The sequence below is a fragment of the Felis catus genome, chromosome A1 (assembly GCF_018350175.1).
Source record: "Felis catus isolate Fca126 chromosome A1, F.catus_Fca126_mat1.0, whole genome shotgun sequence".
In the NCBI taxonomy this organism is placed as follows: Eukaryota; Metazoa; Chordata; class Mammalia; order Carnivora; family Felidae; genus Felis; species Felis catus.
The window spans coordinates 193,275,173-193,295,998 of NC_058368.1; the positions used below are offsets into that span (position 1 = coordinate 193,275,173).

The 20,826-nt window shown below is 42.0% G+C and overlaps 1 protein-coding gene across 2 annotated transcripts in view; it reads right to left on the reverse strand.

Annotated features, from left to right (window-relative positions):
- GRIA1 (glutamate ionotropic receptor AMPA type subunit 1) overlaps window positions 1–20,826 on the reverse strand; it is a 306,263-nt gene that overhangs the window by 42,942 nt on the left and 242,495 nt on the right. For both annotated transcript variants that reach the window (XM_003981365.5, XM_003981366.5), the window contains exon 12: window positions 2,359–2,557. In XM_003981365.5, the coding sequence (XP_003981414.1) occupies window positions 2,359–2,557 (199 nt within the window). The remainder of the gene's footprint in view (window positions 1–2,358; window positions 2,558–20,826) is intronic.

Sequence of the window (20,826 nt, forward strand, 5' to 3'; positions counted from 1 at the left end):
AAGAATGCCCAATACATGGCTGGCTTGAGACCACTATCCCTCCCTATATATGTGAGGGATATTGACATCAGTCAAGGAATTCTTTCACACTGTGCCCAGATGTGACCTCAGAATCCCCTCTCAACATTGAACTCCAGGCCACCACTGTTGATCAGAGTTAGCATATGAACTACAATCTATTGTCACGAATGTAGTAGACCTAGTGAGTGCCCAGAGCTTGTAGAATACACACTGTTTTGTTTCTAGATGCCTAACAGTGTCCTGTGGATGAGAAATAGAAATATGTCAATTGACATAATGATTAACAGAGAACTTTCAAGTCCTAAGTCCTAGCTATGCCTCTGAGTAGTTAGAGCATGACCCTTTTCTTTTCTGGGCCTCAGTTTCCCCAACTACAAAAGGAAAAGGTTAGACTGGATTTGATCATGAGCTCATCTAACAACCTGAATAATCTTTTTAAAAAATCAGCTAATGACACCACCTCATTAGGACAGTGTGGTTCAGCGTCAATAATACTTTGGCTGGAATGAAGAAACAGAATTTGTGTTCATCCTCAACACTTGCATTATGATTCCCTGAATTTCAATTTCTTATTCACAAAATGGACATATAACTCCTGTTCTACCATAGGTCATAGGTGGGACATAAATGAGACCATGGATGGAAGGTGTTTTGGGGATAGTGACATGCTCAGATATTGGGGATGAGAACATGAGTATGTAATGAGTAAGTGAATTGGCTGTTCCCCAACTTCATCAGCAAAGCCAGGGATATAGGAATGGCTACCTGGACAAATATGAGACATCCCCTTCACACTTTGGTTGCAGGCTAAACATTCTAGAGAATTATGAGATTACAGGAGGTTTTTCTACTAGCTGGTTGGTTAAGCTTAAGCAAGTCATGTCTCTCTCTAAAACAATAGACTCTGACCACATGACCTCTAAGTCACCTTCTTGCTTCATTATATTGAAGTAGATGACATTAGCCTTGGAGACTGGGTCAGTGATGGTTAAGACCTTGGTCCCCTTCCTGCTTGTCATGCAGAACATAGAACCCACAACCAAGAAACTGAGCACACTCTGTGGGTTCACTCGGAGTCTGGAGTTTTCTCCATAAAGTTGCAGTGAGAACTTGGTAGGACTGTATGGGATCCCTGTCCCTTGCCTGAAGCAAGGCAGATACTGGCTGTCTATTCTCCTTCTGCTACTTACTACCTGTGTGACCTCAGACAATTACTTTGACTTCTCTGAACTTCACATATAAAATGGGGAAAACAAATTCTAACTGTAATGACAAGATTAAATGAGGGTGTGCTGGCACAAGACCTGATTCATAGCAAATGCTAGGTAAGTGGTAGCAATTATTTATCATTTTTCCTTCCTCAATACATGGTAGCTCCATGTACTATTTCTTCAACTTCCAGGAGGAACATGTCTAAAGTCCAGGGAACTACAGGCTTTTCTGCTTTGGGGCATTTGTTCAAGTTGTCCCCTTTGCCTGGAATATAATTAGCCAACCCAGACCTGACCTAGTTTCATGATGCCTAGAAATATTTTCTAATGTTTGTGGCTGTAAATCCCTACCACTTCTTCAAGATGGCTCCCAAATGCCTGTACCCCAAAGCCCTGTACCCACAGAGCCTTGTGTCTTAGATGCCTCATCTCTTCTAACATCATAATGACTCGTTGAGGTAGATATTATTCTCCTGACTCTATAGATGAGAAAATGGTGTGAAAGAGACTAAGGGCCAGAGAACAAGTAAAGGACAGAGCCAGGGTCTGGCCCTAGGTTTGGATGACCCTAGGCTTGTGTTTCTAAGCTCTCTGCTCCTCTGCCTTCACTCACTGCCTCTGGCCATAAGACCTCTCCATCACCTCTACTCTCACTTCACATTTTCTCTCTCCTGGCACTGTTAAATAGACCACCTGTTCCAGTAATCATTCCCCATATACCATCTCCTTATTCATCAAGTCTTCAAGGAGAGGACATAAAAGGGCATCAGGTCTGGACCTTGTCCCTAGGCTGATACTAATCAATTACTAATTAGACTGCAAGTATGTGTGGGAACAGGGAAGGAACTGAATGTCATATCCTTTGCAGCCCTCAGAGAAGTTGGCACAGACTGGCATACGTAAGGGGTCTGATTCAGTGCAAGAGCTTTGAAGTTATTACAAATATAGAATTGTAGATTTCTCAAGAATTTGTAAGAAGCTGAGAAATGCTCTGAGTTTCCCTGACTTGTACTATGCTAAGCAGTTGCTCTGGTTGACTATAACCACATGCTCCTTAATGAGGATATTTTAATGACAGTAGTGGTTCCCTTTTGTGAAGGTGCTCTAGGACAAGGGATATTCGTACCCTGAAGAACTCCTTAGTGGACCCTGCTTCCAGTGTGCCGTAAGCGATTTCCGTCTGTTTCGCTAGGTCCTCAGCACTCTCGATGGGAGACACCATCCTCTCCACGGTCAAGAAGGCAGCCAGGTTGGCTGTGTATGAGGAGATGATGATCAAGGTGAAGAACCACCAGACACCACCAACGATGCGGCCAGACAGGGACCTGCAGGCCAAAGGGAAGAGGTGTCAGAAGCATTGACATCAACTGCATAAGGCCATAGGGAAGGGCCAAGGGCCAGTCTAAGCCCTGTCAGCAGAGCCGTCAAGCCCTATTGCACCCTTCTCCTCTGTCAGCTAGATGTGATAATTCAAATGTCAGAGAGATTCATGTTGGCATTTTATTCCTTATTACAAGATAAGGACTTGTGTGGTTGCTGTCCTTCATGGGTGATAAAATCCCACAGGCATATATTCACACCACCTTTGCACATACATATACATCAAGACATGTGCCAACAAAGACAGATATGTCAACACTTGACCACAAAATCACAAATATGTACAAACATTATCTATCTATCTATCAATCTATCTATCTATCTATCTATCATCTATCTGTCTTACAAACATCATTTTAATGCAGTTACATATACACCAAATGTTTGTGCACACACATATGAATTGCAAATGCATTTACACACATGATGCACACGTTTGACCATGTTCAGAAATGTTTCCAGATTGCCTTCTCATTACTCTTCTTTTGGCCTTCAAAGGCCACCAAAGTAATGGACCAGAAGGAAAGGAAGGGAGAATGTATTGGAGGCAGAATGTGAACAGCTGTACTTTGGCCACTTTGGGGAAATGTCACTGTTGAGGGCAAGTACAGTTCTCCCCCCTACCACAGGGAAAGAGTTTGGCTGAAATAAAAGACAAAGCATATTTTGCACTGGATCCAAACAGCAACTATGACAATCACAAATGAGGTGAGAAATTGTTCCTTGATGTTCTTAGAGTCCTAGACGCCTCTCTTATGCCCAACAATGAGGAGAGACATGACTAGTCAAGAATTCTATGATCTTTGAGATTTGGCTAGGAGGTTTCCAGTTCTAGAATATTTTTCCAAAGATATTACAAACTGATGTTGATGTCATATGATGTGGTATGGTGGACATACAGGGCATCAAATCATACTGAATCATACAGTGATAAAGTTGCTTGCATTCTATTTTTCTTTCCATCCAGCTTGATTTGTTAAGTAAGTGTCATCCTGGCACTACTATAATTGTACATCCTTTCTAACATGTGCCTTGACAGCCTTAAGCTCAGAGCTTTCAGTAGGTGACAGTGCTTAACTAAAACTTAATACTTAACCACCAAAGAAATCACCAATACAACCTATAAGTTTTACAGATAAATTCGAGTCTCAAATCACACGGACTCAGGAGCAGAACCCAGGCCTGCTAGCTTGCTTGATTGTTCCACAATGCTCTGAAAACCCTACCCGACCTTCTCTGTGTTATTCCCATGTTCCTGTGTGTCCCACTTTGTTTGCATGTCTTACAGGCTCCTTTTGATTCTAGGCAGACAGTGCTCACTTCAAAAAATTCAGCAAATATTTGTTGTTGCTTGCTATATGGAAAATAATGTTCTTAGATGCTTCCTATTAAAAGAGGAAATAAGAGGAAATTTATTCAAAGGAATGAGATCAGGAGAGTGGAGCAAAGCTATGCCCTGTGAAGAATGGCTGCAGGAGGAGGGAACCAGAAAAAGAGACTTGGAGAGAGGTGTTCCCTGAAGGATTGATAGGAGGCTGCTGCCATGAGACCCGATTTAGGAGCACTTGGTACAAGTGTTTTAGCAATACAAGGAGTGGGTATTTGATAGGTAGGGTGGTGCAACAATGAGTTGACTATTCTGAGGGTGAGAGTGGGTTTCCCCATTTCTGAAGATGTTCACTTGGTGGACCATTCATGAAGAAGCTGTGTTGGTGCCTACTCTTAGTCCCCAGGGTACGACGTGCTGGAGACATGTCTACACAGAGGGTCATATATTACACAGGTCCAGCTTTCTCTCTTACTCCTCCCATCTCTCCCTTTCTGTGATTTGAAATGATAACTAGGTAGACCAGGATGCATGGCTCCCATTGGGCAGTCAAGCAAAATGAGATACAAAGAGGCAAACTTATTCTCTCCATGCTCTAGGGGTAGTACACATATGTACTCAAAATCACAGGATCTTCTTTTCACCTTAGGAGGTGGCAAATATCAGTGTCCTGGGGCTGTGTGAAGATGCTACTCTTTTCCCAACTCTGGGTGACCACAGTAGCATGTAAACTAGACTTCCCTCCATGCAGCCCCTCCTTCCACTCCTCTGCTGAATCAGTTTGAGTGGTCTTTTTAAAAACGTGAATTGTATTATGTTGCTTCTTTGCTTAAAATCCATGAAAGCCTTTCTCTTACACTTGGAATAAAATTCAAACTCCTTGGTGACCATCAAGGTCCCATGTGGTCTGGCCCCTGGCCTGCTCGCCAGTGTGTCCACAACATGCTTTCTGTACTCTGGTCACACTGGGCTTTGTTTGGTTCTTTCTATTCAAAAGTCTCATACCCTTATCACATGTCACTCTTGCCCCCACTCCCACCCCCATCATTGTTTCAACCCTATTCATCCTTCAGACCTCAACCCACCTAGCACTTTTTCAGCATTCAGGCTTAAGAATCTCAGAGCCTCATGTAGCCCACATTGTCATTGAAATTGGATCTCTGTGTGTTTGTTGACTATCATTCCCCTAGATCATAAGCTCCATGAGAGTAAAGAATCTTATAGCACCTAGCACAGAGTGGGCCTCAATAACAAGTGAATGCATGAATATCACCTCTCTCATAACCTGCCAATTCTATTCACATTGGATTCTAGAGACCAGGAATATTTTTCAGGGCCAGGAGAATTCAAACTTGCTTATAGCCCAGGATGTCTGGAGTAACAGCCTCAAACCAAGTGTTCAGGATGGCTATTTCCTTTTCCAACATTACTGAACTGAGAGACCCAGCTAAAGTATCCCAAGTTGGGGATCATCTAGTGAAACTCAAAACCCTCCCAAGAAAGTTCCAAGTCAATGGATACTTCTTCCCTGTTCTTCTTTAATTAATATTTATCTGCTAGGCATTGAGAGCAGCTTACCCTGCACACTATTTCCCACATCCCCACCTATTTAATAAAGATACCAAAGAAGGAGTCTGTTGTTTAACAGCCAGTAAGTGTCATCTGTAGCATAACTGGAAGGTTGGGGGAAGAGACTCCTCAAAATGTGACATGATTCCAATGCTTCATTTGCATCTGATCCATGTGATAGGAACCTGAGTGTAACACACCATCCTTCTTCAGTTCAGACTTGGTACAGGCTAAGCTGGGCCTCTGTCTAAGAACTCTGCATTTTCCCAGTTCCATACCAAAAGTAGGGAGATGGAGTTATTGGAGGCCAAGACTGGGAATGAGTGTCTTTGCTCTTTCACTGACCAGCCCCATAACCTTGGCAAGTTGCCTGCCCAGCTGGGCCTCCGTCTTCTCTTCTGTGTAATGGGTGAGACTCACTCTATGTCATGGTGAGAAACCAAAACTTTCAGAACTAGACTTAGTTGATTCTTTTCCTTTAACTGATACAAGTTATTGGAATTAAAATAGCACAGGGAAAAGCACTTTGAAAAGTGCTGTTGAAACATGAGGCATTATTTTTGTGATAATTATTCTCCTAAGGAGCTATAGGATAAATTCCTTAGTAGGGAAGAACAACTGTTATCTGGCCCGTGGAGGTATGCCTCATCACCTGAATTTTATTAGTCTTATAACTTGGCACAGCTCTTCCCTAAAGTCCCTAAGCCACTGAGGAATCCCTATGTTCCTCTAGAATTGGTCACAACTTATATGGCTTGTTGGGCTCTTTATCTTACTCAATCATCATTTACAGTACTATGAAATGGATGGGAGATGGATGAATATCCCCATTTTATAGATGAAAGATCTGCAGTTACATGACATAAGGTGACTTATCCAGGGTCATGTAGTGAGCCATTGGCAAATCTAGGACTAGGAACCAGGACTTCATATTTCTTGTCCAGAAGTCTACCCACTGTAGAACATTACCTCCTTCACCAGATTCTGATTCATTTGTAGATGAGCACAGACTTCTTAAACCCATGTCATCTCCCTGATGTTGGATCACAGCCATGATTCGCTTCTTTTTTTTTTTTTTTTTTTAATTTTTTTTTTTCAACGTTTATTTATTTTTGGGACAGAGAGAGACAGAGCATGAACGGGGGAGGGGCAGAGAGAGAGGGAGACACAGAATCGGAAACAGGCTCCAGGCTCTGAGCCATCAGCCCAGAGCCCGACGCGGGGCTCGAACTCAGGGACCGCGAGATCGTGACCTGGCTGAAGTCGGACGCTTAACCGACTGCGCCACCCAGGCGCCCCCATGATTCGCTTCTTGTAAAGCTCAATGGGACATTTGGGAGCTACAGAAAGGAGTCTGACCACCAGCATCTCCAGAGAATTGGAAACCTATTTGTATTTGTTTTCTACCACTGCATAACAAATCACCACAAACTTAGTGTCTTCTAACAGCACTCATTCATTGTCTCATAGTTCCGTAGATCAGAAGTCTGGGTTGGGGTATCTAGATTCTCCACTAAGGTCTCACCAAGCTGAAATCATGGTATTGGCTGGGGCTATGGTTCTTATCTGGAGTTCGGGTTGAACAACCTCACTGGTTGTTTGCAGTATTCACCTTCCTGTGGTCATGGGACCAAAGTCATTGTTTTCTGGCTGGCTGTCCACCCGAAGCTGTCTCAGCTTCTAGAGGTTGCCAGCATTCTGCATCACCTGTCTCCTCTATCTTCAAGCCAGCAATAGTGTAGCAATCCCTCTTATTCTTTGAACCTCTCTGACTTCCACTAGTTGGAGAAAACTCTCTAAAGGGCTCATCTGTTTGGGTCAGGTCCACCTGGAAAAATCTCTGTACCTTAAAATCAACTGATTTGGGACTTCAAATTATACCTATAAAATCTCTTCACAGTAGTACCTAATTAGTGTTTGAATGACCAAGGGATAGGTATCTTTAGAAATGTGTGCCATACTATTTATCCATTCATTTTATAAACATTACTTGTATGGCAGGCACTGTTAGGCATTGCAGAGATAAAAGTGAATACACCATGGGGTGCCTGGCTGCCTCAGTTGGTTGAGTGTCTAGATTTCAGCTGAGGTCATGATATCATGGTTCATGGGATCAAACCCTGCATCAGGCTCTGAACTAACAGCACGGAGCCTGCTTGGGATTCTCTCTCTCCCTCTCTCTGTCCCTTCCCTGCTGATGCATGTGCGCTCTCTCTCTCTCTCTCTCTCTCTCTGTCTCTCAAAATAAATAAATAAACTTAAAAAAAAGTGAATACACAATAGTCTCTGCCTTCCTTGCAGAAGATGGGAGGGCAGTGTAGCCTAGTGATTAAAACATAGGCTGTGGGGTCCAACACCCTGATTCTCTGCCAAATGTTTAGCACAGTGTTTGAAGCATAGTAAGCACTCAGTAGAACTATCACCATCTTATATTAATGTCATAAATGGTAATTATAGTACTATCTTAATTATGTGACAAGTAAGAAAGTAGTACTAAGGGGACACAGAAAGACTTGATAATTACTCTGCTGGCAGGTGTCAGGGACAATTATCAGAGGAAGAGAAACTTGTGCTTGGTTTTGGAGTATAAGTAAGAGACTGTTAAGCAGAATAGGTACAGTAGTAGGAGAAGGCTCAGTAGCTAGAGGTAAAAAGAGGACGTGAGTGGAATATTATCTCTTCTTCAACTCCCCAGTCATTGCAAGCAGAGCTCTAAGCAACCCCTTCTGCTCCCCATCACACCATAATCCTTCTCCTATTACAATTCTAACCATGCTGCTGTAGTGATTTTTTAAAGATGCTATAATGATTATTACTTATAGTATTATTGATGAACAGGGGTGATGCTTGGTTGAACTTGCTAAAACAGAGCCCATGGAAATTGGGAGGGGCAGGCTGCATGAAGAGATCAAAGTGACAGGGTCTGGTGATCCACGGGAGCAGGGGCTGTAGAAGAGGACAACGCTCAAATGGCAGTTCATGCCTACTGGGTGAATGGACTCTGACATGCTCTTGATGCTGGCTATAAGCTGTCTCTTCTTGTAAATGATGGTTTTTACTTTTGTTAATAAGACACTGCATATATTATTAAATGTGATGCTAATAGAAAACAGTAAGGCTCTGATGTGATCATTCTCTGCTTCTGATGGATATTTCCTGCCCTGTTCATGCATTAGGATTCACTGTAGGCCTTTAATTTTTTTTTTTTTTTATAATCTCTCATCTTAGATTTGTCATTCTAGACCAGGGATAGGCAAACGTTTTCTGTAAAAGTCCAGGTAGTAAATATTTCAGGCTTTGTGGGCTTCATGTACTACTCATCTCTGTTGTTGTAGTATGAAAACAGCCATAGACAATACATAAACATATGCACATGGCTGTATTCAAAAAAAATAATAATCATAAAAACACACAGCAGGCTGGTTTTGGTCTGTGGGCCACAGTTTGCTGACTCCTGCCCTTAATCCTATTGTGAATGTCAGAGACTTTTGATTTAAGTGAGTATGCTACAGTAGTCAAGAAATATATTAGCATCTATCTAGTTATTAGTCCCTCCAGGTAAACATCCAGATAAAATATTGCAATGATTCATTTGATAATGACTTTTGTGCTATCTTCAAGGAGAAAGTAGAGGGCATTGGTGAGGAGAATGGGCCCAGGGGTCAGATAAAGCAGGATGGAGTCTTGTCTCATTACTTACTGGTTGTATGACTTTGGGCAAGTCACTGAATCTCTTTGTGCTTGTTTCTTTACAAAATGAAGTAATTGTACTCATGGTGTTTTTAAGAATTAAACATGAAAATACAAATGAAGGATGTAGCACAGTGCCTGGCACAGAGTAAGCATTTCAGGATGGAAGTCTTCACATAGTGCAAGGAGCAATAGCCTGCTTGGAGGTAAGGGAGTAGATGCCATGGCCAGGGACTTTAGGAAATCAGATCCTTGAGACCAATGTGGGGAATGGAAAGTCATTAAAAAGCAATCAACATTCGATCCTGTCAACCTACTCTCTGGGACAATTCTGACAAGGAATTGGATATGGACATTCTTCTTCATTTCAAAAGCATTTCCTGTCATCCCCAAGAGGAAGGAGACGAAGGGACACTTCCTGTGTGCCTTCATTCAGCCAAGTTCAAGAGTTCACTGAGTTCAACCTATTTCCTTTTGTCATCTGCTTCCAATGGCTATTTTTAAAAAGTAATGAGGGGCGCCTGGGTGGCTCAGTTGGTTGAGCATCCGACTTCGGCTCGGGTCATGTCTCACAGTTCGTGAGTTCGAGCCCCGTGTCGGGCTCTGTGCTGACAGCTCAGAGCCTGGAGCCTGCTTCACATTCTGTGTCTCCCTCTCTTTCTGCCCCTTCCCTGCTCATGCTGTGTCTCTCTCTGTCTCAAAAATAAATAAACATTAAAAAATTTTTTTTAAATAAAAAATAAAAAGTAATGAAAACGTGGGTGTGAAGGCAGAAACTCAGATGGTCTGCCTGTAAATTAGTGGGAGAAACAAATGTCCATCTTGGCTAATTACTGAGCTGAGCTATGTTTGGAGAGAGGCTTACTGGGGATCAGGTATGAAGGTTCCCAGACCAGGGTAAATAGCTCTGGTCAAATGCAAGAATTTTATTCGTGAGGCCACTTAATCTGAGACGCTATGTTTGGATGGCAAATCATCCATTTGTCACCAGCTGCAAATCACCCAGCACTTCCCTGGCACAGCAGAAGTGACTCGTTTTAATTTCCCCAGCTGCTGGCCACTGTGTTCTAACACTGTGGCAGCAGGGTGGGCCTTGGACTCCTGTGGCGAGTCCCAGGGGTGGGAAGCTGGGGGCTGGACAACAAGCTCTAAGTTTGCAGCATATGCAGAGCTATGTTTCAAAATGGAAAATTGTTTTCCATTTAGGTGGGCTATGGGAGTGTCGCACGGGTGCAGTTTGCAAAAGAATGGATGTAAATGAGTTCAGTTATTCTTAAAAATGTACTGATTCATTGGTTCACTCTGAGTATCAGTTTTCACACCTGAAAATGGGAATAATGATATCCATCTCATGGATGGTAAGAATTCCAGGAGTAAGTAATGTCTTGCACAGACAGAGCAGGGCTCGAGATGTCATCTGTAATAATGGTGATTATTCGATGATTTCTTCTAGAAACACTCCTCTTAGCTTCTAGGTCCATTCTTGCCTCAGTCTCCTCCTATCTCTCAGTTTACTCCTTCTTAGTCTTTTTGTTGTTGTTGGGTCTTCCTTTCTTCCCAATATTAAGCTCTTTCTGTTCCCAAAGCTCGGGTCTCAGCCCTGTTACTATAACTGCCTACCATCTTGCCCCAGCTGACCTCCTCCAGTCCAAGTCCTTTATTCATAGATGCTGACCACTCCCAAATTTAAATCTCCAGGCCCTCTCCCAACCTTTAACATGTGTATCTAACTGCCTCCTTGACACCTCAAACCTGAAATATCTAACACAAAATTCTTAATGAATGTCCACCAAAAAGCCCCAAATCAATACAACATTACTGACGAGTTCTTCTCCTTCCTCATCTCAGGAAGTGACATAACTGTCCATCTGGCCGTTCAAACCTAATACCAGGGAGACATTTCTGCCTTGTCTCTTTATCTCACCCCCACATCCAGTCCCTCCCATCCAATCACGCCCATAGTTGCAGATAACATTCTCTGCACTAGATATCAATCAGTGTCACATTTCATTGCTGCTTCTCTGGTCCTTGTATAATCCATGTACACACAGCAGCCAGAAGATCTTTTAAAACTGTAAATAGAGTCATGTTGTTCCTCACCCCAGTTAAAATTTGTCACAGTAACATCCAAATGCTCTGCTGGGGTCAACCTGAGCTGGTCCATCTCCAACCTCATCTTGTACCACCTTTCCTATCATTGCCATGCCCCAGCCTCACTGGCCATCTTGCAGTTCCTAGAATACAGCAAATTCTTTCCCATCTCGGGACCTTTGCAACAGTTGTTTCCTCTGCCTGGAATTCACTTCTCTGCAATTGTCCCAAACATGCCTCTATCTACCCTTTAGATTTATGTTCATACGTCGCCTCCTCACAGACACCCCTCTAGGTATTGTCTTTGCCACCCATGTCTCTCTCACCTCATTTCCTTTTTTCATAGCACTTATCAAAGTCTGAAATGATCTTTCTATAAATTATGTATTTATCGATCGATTTATTCATTTATTATCTGTCTTTCTCCACTAAAATGTAAATTCAGTGATGCCAGGGGTCTTATCTGTGTCATTCACTGCTATATCCCTGGTGCCTAGCACAGTGCCTGGCATAAAGCAGGTGCTCAATGAACATATACTGAATAAATTGAGTAATTACATGGTATTTATTGAGGACTGAATATATACAAAGCCTGATGAAAAATAACCAAGAAGTTTCTTCTCAAGTAAATCAATTTAACAGAATGAATGGGACCCACCAGAAGCAACTATGATGCCTGAGCTGTGGTGAACAGCATAAGGAGTCACTGACTAAGTGCTAAGGAAGTACGGAGGTAGGAAAAGCCATGCCTAACTGGGAAAAATCTGGAAAGGCAGCATGGAAAAGGGGCCATTGACAGGGCTATGCAGGGCAGGCTGGCTTTGAGCATTCTGAAATTTAAAGAAAGGTATTTCCTGGGGGCAGGGACAGCCTGTGCTCTGGTGTGGAGGTGGAATGAGAATGTAAACAAGCAAGAATTTCACTTTGCCCCAAACAGCCATTGTTCTATGGCCTTTGCATGGGGATCCTGCAGAAGATACTTGGCATCCATTTTTTTAGTCCTCACTGCTCTCTTCAGCCCAGGTAGACATATCTCCTTTTGACAAATGAGGAAACAGAGGTTCAGAGAGACAAAACAATTTAATTAAGGTCACCAAGCAGGTGATGGAGCTTGATTGTGAACCCAAATCCATCAAATTCCAATGGTGTTATTTCATTTGCTGGAAGTGGGTGTAGCTTGGAACAGGGCCAACCACTCTTCTCTTTCAAGGTTTACCTTCTCAGGTCCCAAACACCACTTGCCCACAGTTCCTAGACACAAAGGAATATTTGGCACCATACTGGTGTTAAAATGAGACTTCCTCCACATATATTTTTGGGTTTAAGTTCTTAGAAGAAGCCACTCTCTTTTTATAGCTAGCTGCCTGCTGGCTAGCCTATAATACCAAAACATATGGTTTCCCTATATCCAAAGCTCTCCCTAGAGCTCCTACTATCTGCTGATCCACCAGCTGGTTTCAGAAGTACGATGGGTTCCGAGGGCCTGGGTCCCTGCCTCAGGGTGCCAGATGTGGGCCTGGGTTGTCGTCTGTGGCTTAACATATCCAGTATTTGAAGTCCTTTGCGTTGGAATGTTGTGGGTTTTTTTTTTTTTTTAAATATCAGCAAATGGGAGCAAAAATAACAATACATGCTTCTGCTTTAATTAATGTTTGGTTAGCTCCAGCACAAGGCATGTATTGAAAGGAGTTATTTTACTCAGAATAGCCAATTGAAAATCCTCTATTGCCAGTATCTTTTCACCCTACCCAGTTCCCTGCACACTCAGACCCCACCTCCCACATACCCCCAGCCAACCTGGCAGGGCAGCCCCAGAGGCAGGGAATACGTGCTCATCCTCTTCTTACCCCAAGTCTCCCAGTCATTTCACCAAAGGGATAACACAGCCCTTTCTGGGACAGTGAAGAAAATTACTAAGTAGGAAATCAGAAACTGCATAGATCTCCTACTCTTGTCCCTGCCATTTATTAAGGATATGATTTGGGCAAGTGATTTTATATAGCTGAGCCTCAGTCTCATCTATCTATGAAATGGGGACGATAACAGGAGCAACCTAAAAGCACTGGGAGGATGATGTGTAATGGGCCTAGTGGGGTACCTGGACCCGAGTAGACACCTGGTGGAGGCAGCCACTACTATTCAGAAATGAGAGATAACGTGGAAGGAAATTTCAGTGTGCTGTGAAGTGGAAAAAAGCAGGTTATAAAGCAGACTATACTATATGGATTCATTTTGAGAGAATTTAGTGTTCGTTTTTAAAAATTGAAGTAGAGTTGACACATAATGTTACATTAACTTCAGGTGTATGGCATAGCAATTCAAAAATTCTATGTTATGCAATGCTTACCACATGTGTGGCTCCCATCTGCCAGCATACAATGCTACTACAATACCATTGACTTTATCCCCTGTGCTGCATTTTTCATTTCTATGACTTGTTCATTCCATAACTGCTGGAAGCCTGTATCTCCTACTCCCCTTCACCCATTTTGCCCATGCCCCTCTCCTCTGGCAGCCATAGGCTTATTTTCTGTATTCATGGGGCTGTTTCTGCTGTTTGTTCATTTGTTGCGATTCCACATGTAAGCGAAATCCTACAGTATTTGTCTTTCTCTGACTTATTTCACTTAGCATAATACCCTCTAGGTTTACCCATGTTACAAAGCATAAGATCTCTTTCTTTTTTATGGTCGAGTAGTATTTCACTGTATATATATTACTCCTCCTTTATCCATTCTATCTATCCATCCATCGGTGGACACTTAGGTTGCTCCCATATCTTGGCTATCATAAATAATGCTGCAAGAAAAATGGGGGTGCACACATCTTTTTGAATTAGTGTTTTCCTATTCTTTGGGTACATAATCCGTAGTAGAATTACTGGATCATATGGTAACTCTGTTTTTAATTTTTTGAAAAACTGCCATGCTATCTTCCACAGTGGCTGCACCTATTTGCATTCTACCAATAGTGCACCAACATTCCTTTTTCTCTACATTCTTATCAACACTTGTTATTTCTTGTCTTTTTGATTTTAGCCATTCTGACATGTAGAAGGTATCTTGCTGTGGTTCTGATTTGTATTTTCCTGATGATCAGTGATGCTGAGCTTCTTTTCATGTTTCTGTCGGTATATGGCCCCATTTGAAATCAACTTTGGAAGAGATAAAGTGTCTGGAAGTAGGTAAACTAAGATATTACAGGAGTTATCCAAGTGGCTGGATTATAGGTTCTCTTTCTTTTCCACCTTTTACTATTTTCTGATTTTCTAAATGAATACCCACAATGGGTTTTTTTGGTTGTACTTATTTATTTATTTAATTTTTATTTTAGAGAGAGGAAGAGAGTGCAAGTTGGGGAGAGGGGTAGAGGGAGAGAGAGAGAGAGAGATAGAGAGAGAGAGAGAGAGAGGGAATCTTATGCAGGCTCCACCCTCAGTGTGAAGCCTGACGTAGGGCTCCATCCTAGGACCCTGGGATCATGATCTGAGCCAAAATCAAGAGTTGGATGCTCAACTGACTGAGCCACCCAGGCACACTGCACCGACAACCCCACCCCCACCCCCAATAGTGTTTATAATATGAAGAACACCTAGGACATACTGGTTAAAATTATGGGCTGTGAGATCAGACAATCTGGGTTCAAATCCCAGCATCTTCTCTACTGGCTGTGTGACCTTGGAGAAGTGGCTTGGCCTCTCTGAGTTCTGGCACACTCAACTGTAAAATGGAGATAGCAGCAATGCCTTCTCCTGTCAGTCTTTTAGTATTGTTGTTATTCTTTTATCACTAACTTGGTGACTGGTAAGGAGTCAGGAAGAGGGAAAAAGGGATCAGTATAGACAGGAAGTGAGAAAAGTCTCTCTGAGGGGTTAATTTTTAAGCTGAGAGCTGAAGGTTGAGAATGATCTAGATGTGTGACAGAATCTGAAGAACAACATTACAGACAGAGGAAATAGGAAGAGCAAAGGCTCTGAGGCAGGAAACGGCTTCATGTGTCCAAGGTAATTTGCAGTATAGGGGGAGTATGGAGAATGAGGCAAGGACTAGATCAAGCAGAGCCTCTGAAGCCAGGGCATGGGCTTTGAATTTAAAATTTAGAAGTCCAGCTCCAAGTGCCACCTCCTCTGAGAAGCCTGCCTGCTGCTTCTTACCTTAACTTCTAATTGTTCTGAACTCTTCTACTTTTCCCTTCCATACCACTCCTTGCTATGCTCTTTTTCACTGTTGCCATAGATTATTAAATCGTTGGAGAGATTTTAGAGCTCCTCATAATTCCCTAGAATGTAATACAGCCTCAATATTTGTTGAGTGAACATGGAACTCCATACGTAGGCAATTTGTAATGTTTTCCTCTGAGCTATCTATAGAGAAAATTATTTCTTAAGCTAATTAATAGCAAAAATATGATTACACAGGGAGTCATGTATTATACAAATTAATAAACTGATTTCAAAAACTTTAGAAGCACCCATTTTTGAGAAACAGGTATCTCAGATAAATCCATAATTCTTACATAGTTCTAAAATCATGTTCCCTCAGAATCTTTGCTCTGAAAAGTGGTTGTCATAGAACAAATTATTGTATAAAGTTAAAATAATAAAACTGAGTTTCTTTAAAAATATCATATAACACTGATGTCCTCACAAATTTAGACAGACTCCCACTCTTAGTGAATCTCTGTCATAAGTTTACCTGAATTATTATAGATATGGAATACTAACTTTGGGTTTTTCCCCTTTTCCCTTAGGAATTCTCACCAGGGACATAAATGGAGATGCATTTGCTTATGGGCTTGCTCTGGGCCATGCATAAGTTGGAAGAGGCTGTAAGAAATATTCAACTTCATCCTTACCCTCAAGAGACTGGAAATGATCTACCTCAGTTGTCAAACAGACATGGCATTCTGCTCATCACCAGAATCTGGGCCCTGGCATCTACCTCTGTGTTTCTCATATGTTCAATGAGCATAGTATTATTTGTCCCATTATTCATGGGACGTGTAGTGGGCAGAATTCTAAGATGGCTCCAGGACCTCCATTTTCCTCTCTCTCCCACGTTATTCCTATGATCATGTCATATTCCATTGCAAAAGGGATTTTGCAAATGTAATTAAATTTACCTATCAGTTGAACTTAAGACAGGGACATTATCTAGGTGGCCCTAATATAATCTCATTAAGGTCTATAGAAGAAGAGACTTTCCTCTAGCTGGAAACAGAAGAAGTCTGACGTGGAAGGGAACTGATGTGAGGTTGGTTCTCCATTGCTGTGTTGGAGGGGGCCAAGGGACAAGGATCTGAGAGTGGCCTCTGGAAGCTGAGAGGACTCCCTCCTAACAGCCAGCAAGCAAATGGGGATTTTGGTCCTTAATTGCAAAGAATTGAATTCAGGTCATACCAGAAATGGATTTGGAAGAGGACCCTGAGTTCCAGATGAGAACTCAACTGATTAACACCTTCATTTCAGTCTTGTAAGAACTGGAGCAGAGAGAAAGTTACAGGATACTGGCCTTCTGCCCTACAGAACTGGGAGGTAATATATGTGTTATTTTCAACTATAAAGTGGTAATTTGTTAGACAGCATAGAAGACTAAAGTATAATTGTCTCTTTAAACCATCTCTTGTGGCAGCCACTTGAGGGTGATACAATAACTCCTTAACCCATTGTTCTGTTCTAGCCTCACGCTCCACTTTTCTCCTTTATGGTCTCTGGATGAAGTTGGTTATAAAGCTGGGAACAAAAGCCATATGCCAAGAACTAGGTGGTGACCTTGGATAAGCTACCTAACGACACTAAGCATGTTTCCTTACCTACAAAATGGGATGTGGTGTGCTGAAAACTGGTCCCCCAAATACATGATCCAATTTCTAGAACCTGTGAGTATGTTACATTGAAGGCAAGAGACACTTCTCAGATAGAATTAAGGTCAGGGACCTTAAAGCAGGGTGATTATCCAGGTGGACTCAATGTAATCATATTGGTCTTTAAAAGTAAAGAGTTGCTCAAAGAGATGAGGCAGAAAAAGAGCCAGGAGAGATTTAAGGTGTCAGATGACTTGGTCCTCCATTTCTGGTTTTGATAAAGAAAGAAGGCCATTGAACCAAGCAATGAGGGAGCTGGGAAGAGCCCTCAGCTCAAGCCCTTGTTTCCTCAGAAACAAGAGCCTTAGTCCAATAACCACAGGAATTCAAATTTGCTAACACCTTGAATAACCAAGGAAATGAATTTTGCCCTAGAGCCCCCAGAAAGGAACATGGCTCTGCCACAACCTTTATTTTAGCCCAGTTAAATTTATACTGGATTTCTGGCTTAACAGGGCTGTAAGAAAATAAATTTGTATTGTTTTTGACTGCAGTGTTTTGTTATGGCAGTAATGGAAACTGATATAGGGATGAAGAATAAATACATGTAAAGTATGCAGGACAGAGACCAGAATATAGTAAGTGCCTAATCTATGCTATTTTTTCCTCACTACTATTTTTATTAGTTATTAACTGCTCTGGCTACATTTACCTTCCCTATCCATTCTGAGTGCTTTCATTCTTGCATACCTTTTATTTTCTTGCTTCTCTCTTTCCCTTCCTTCCTTCCTTCCTTCCTTCCTTCCTTCCTTCCTTCCTTCCCTCCCTCCCTCCCTCCCTCCCTCCCTCCCTCCCTCCTTCTCTCTCTCTCTCTCTCTCTCTCATCTTTCTTTCTCTCTCCCTTTCTCTCTCCCTTTCTCTCTCTCTCTCTCTCTCTCTCTCTCTCTCTCTCTGTGACCCTTAGATATCCTTCCAAAATTCAAAATCCATCTCAGATGACATTATCTCCAAAAAGATTTTCCCAACTCTTTCAGACACATGCAATCCCCTTTTGTCCCTTTGCTAGCTATTATATTATTTAAACTCTAGGTTGTATGAAGGGCTTTATCTCTTTATTAAATTCTATATGCAGTGATATGTTATGATAACAAAAGATACCCAAATCCTTGCTAAAATAGCCCACATATATTTCCTTCTTTATTTTATTATTTTTTTCAACGTTTATTTATTTTTGGGACAGAGAGAGACAGAGCACGAATGGGGGAGGGGCAGAGAGAGAGGGAGACACAGAATCGGAAGCAGGCTCCAGGCTCCGAACCATCAGCCCAGAGCCTGACGCGGGGCTCGAACTCACGGACCGTGAGATCGTGACCTGGCTGAAGTAGGACGCTTAACCGACTGCGCCACCCAGGTGCCCCTATATTTCCTTCTTTATAAAAAAAATCATTTCATTATGAAAAGAAGATTTAACATTGGATATACTCTCTTAAAATATTAAGTGTACAAAACAGTATTAACTAACAATGTTATACAGCTGATCTCTAGAACTTACTCATCTTGCTTCACTGAAACTTTATGCCCGTTGATTAATAAGTCCAGATTTTCCCCTCCCCTCAGCCTCTGGCAGTTACCATTCAATTCTGTGTTTCTTTGTATCTGACTATTAAGACACCTCATATAAATGGAATCATGCAACATTTGTCCTGTGACTAGCTTTTTTTCTCTCAGCACAATATCCTCAAGGTTCATGGCTATTGTCATATATTGCAGAATGTCCTCCACCCTTTTTAAGGATGAATAGTATTCTACTATATGTATATACCACATTTTCTTTGTTCATTCATCATTGATGGACACATAGGTTGTTCTGTATCTTGGCTATTGTGAAGAGTGCTGCAAAGAATATGAAAAGTGCTAATATCTCTTCCAGATCATGATTTCAATTCTTTGGAATAAATACCCAAAGGAAGATTGCTGAATAATATGGCAGTTCTACTTTTAATTTTTTGAGAAACTTCCATGTCATTTTCCATAGTGGCTACACCATCTTGAATTCCCACCAACAGTGTACAAGGGTCCCAATTTCTCCACACATCCTTGCCAACACTTGTTATATTACAGGTGAATTTCTTGTTCATCCCACATGTATACGGTGGGTTGGTTGGGGGCTCTTTTTCCCTCACCCTCCCTCTAGGGCCAAGACCAACAAAGCAGCAGTTGTCTGGAACATCCCTAGTTTCACAGTGGCTCTTAAAGCTTTTTCCCAGTAGTGACACATGCCCCTTCTGCTCATATTTCATTGGCCAGTTGAAATAAAATGGCAGCACCTAGCATCAGTATGGAAAGAGACGAGTGATACTACTCTGTGCATAAGAGGAAGGGAGTTAGGTATATCTAGTGGCAGCATTCATGGCAACCACAAGTTCTCAACCCACTACAGCCCCCTAGTAAGAAGTTCTCCTTTCACAGTCACCTTTTCCTGACGAAGAGCTTGAGTCTCAGAAAAGATAGTGATTGGCCAGATATTTTCTAAGTGGCAGGGATGAAACTCGGATCCAACTGTCCTTGTTTCATCCCTGCTGCAACTCTGTCAAATGCTGATCTATACCTGACACTGGGCTGGGGATGCAGCAGATGACAAGCTTGCCTCAGTGCCTGCCTTCATGCTTACTGTCCATTACTGTGCCCAGTTCTCCTTCCAGTCTTCCATACCTGCATCCTTTCTCTCTCTATGCCTCTCGTGTTACCTGTTTTTAGAGTTGCACTCCTCCACCCCTGCCCAACTAGATCATAAGCAAGTAGAGGACAGGGGTAGGACCTTCAGCTTTGATTCCTTTACAACCCCTTATGTATTAGGCACTCAACAAATGTTCCTTGGATTGAACACAAAATTGAAAACAAAATTTACTTCAGATGCCAAACATTTGTTCTCTGCTTATATCCCCCTGTATGTTCCTAGGGCTAGTGTATTAATAGGGATTTGCATGTGCTTTGCTGGGTTATTATAGACAACACTAACTCTCTATCATCATATATTTGAAAAAGAAATTAATAAGAGCATCAACAATACACCTCATAAATCACTCTGAAAATTGCTGAAGTAACTTCTTAGTCTCTTTTTTTCTTTCCAAGGGATTCTACTTCTTCCAGTGACTTACACTAAACTGACAGTTCTAATTAGCAGCCATGAAAACTCAAGGTTTTAAATCAATGGGAGATTAGAAAAGAATTTTCTAGAGATGTGATAAAACTTCTTCTCATAAGAGACGTCATGTGTCTCACTGGTTGGGTTTAGGTGAGAAAGAGAAGTCTGTGAGAAGGAAGATGAAGTGGGGAAAAGAGTAAGAGGGGAGAACATGTGTCTTAGGTACCGGTCTGGCCTCGGGGGGCTGAGAAGATTGCTTGTCATTTACTGCATGTGTAGGAATGTCAAGGAAGGGCCTCCATTATTTTACATCTCACAGCTCTGGGTTCTGACATAACCTAGAAACTGAATTTTGGCCCAGACTGAGAGCCCAGCTTATCCTCAGGCAGCAGCAGTTTAAGGAGTCAAGATTGAATTGACTTTGATGCTGTCACTCCTTGCCATTTACTTGACAGATATTAAGTACCTTCTTTGTGCCAGGCCATGTGCTGATGACACTTCCCAGGCTTACCAGAGGAAGGACCAACTAAGACCTAAAGAATGAGTTCACCAGGAAAGGTTGTATTATAGGGAAGGTTGTAACAGGCAGA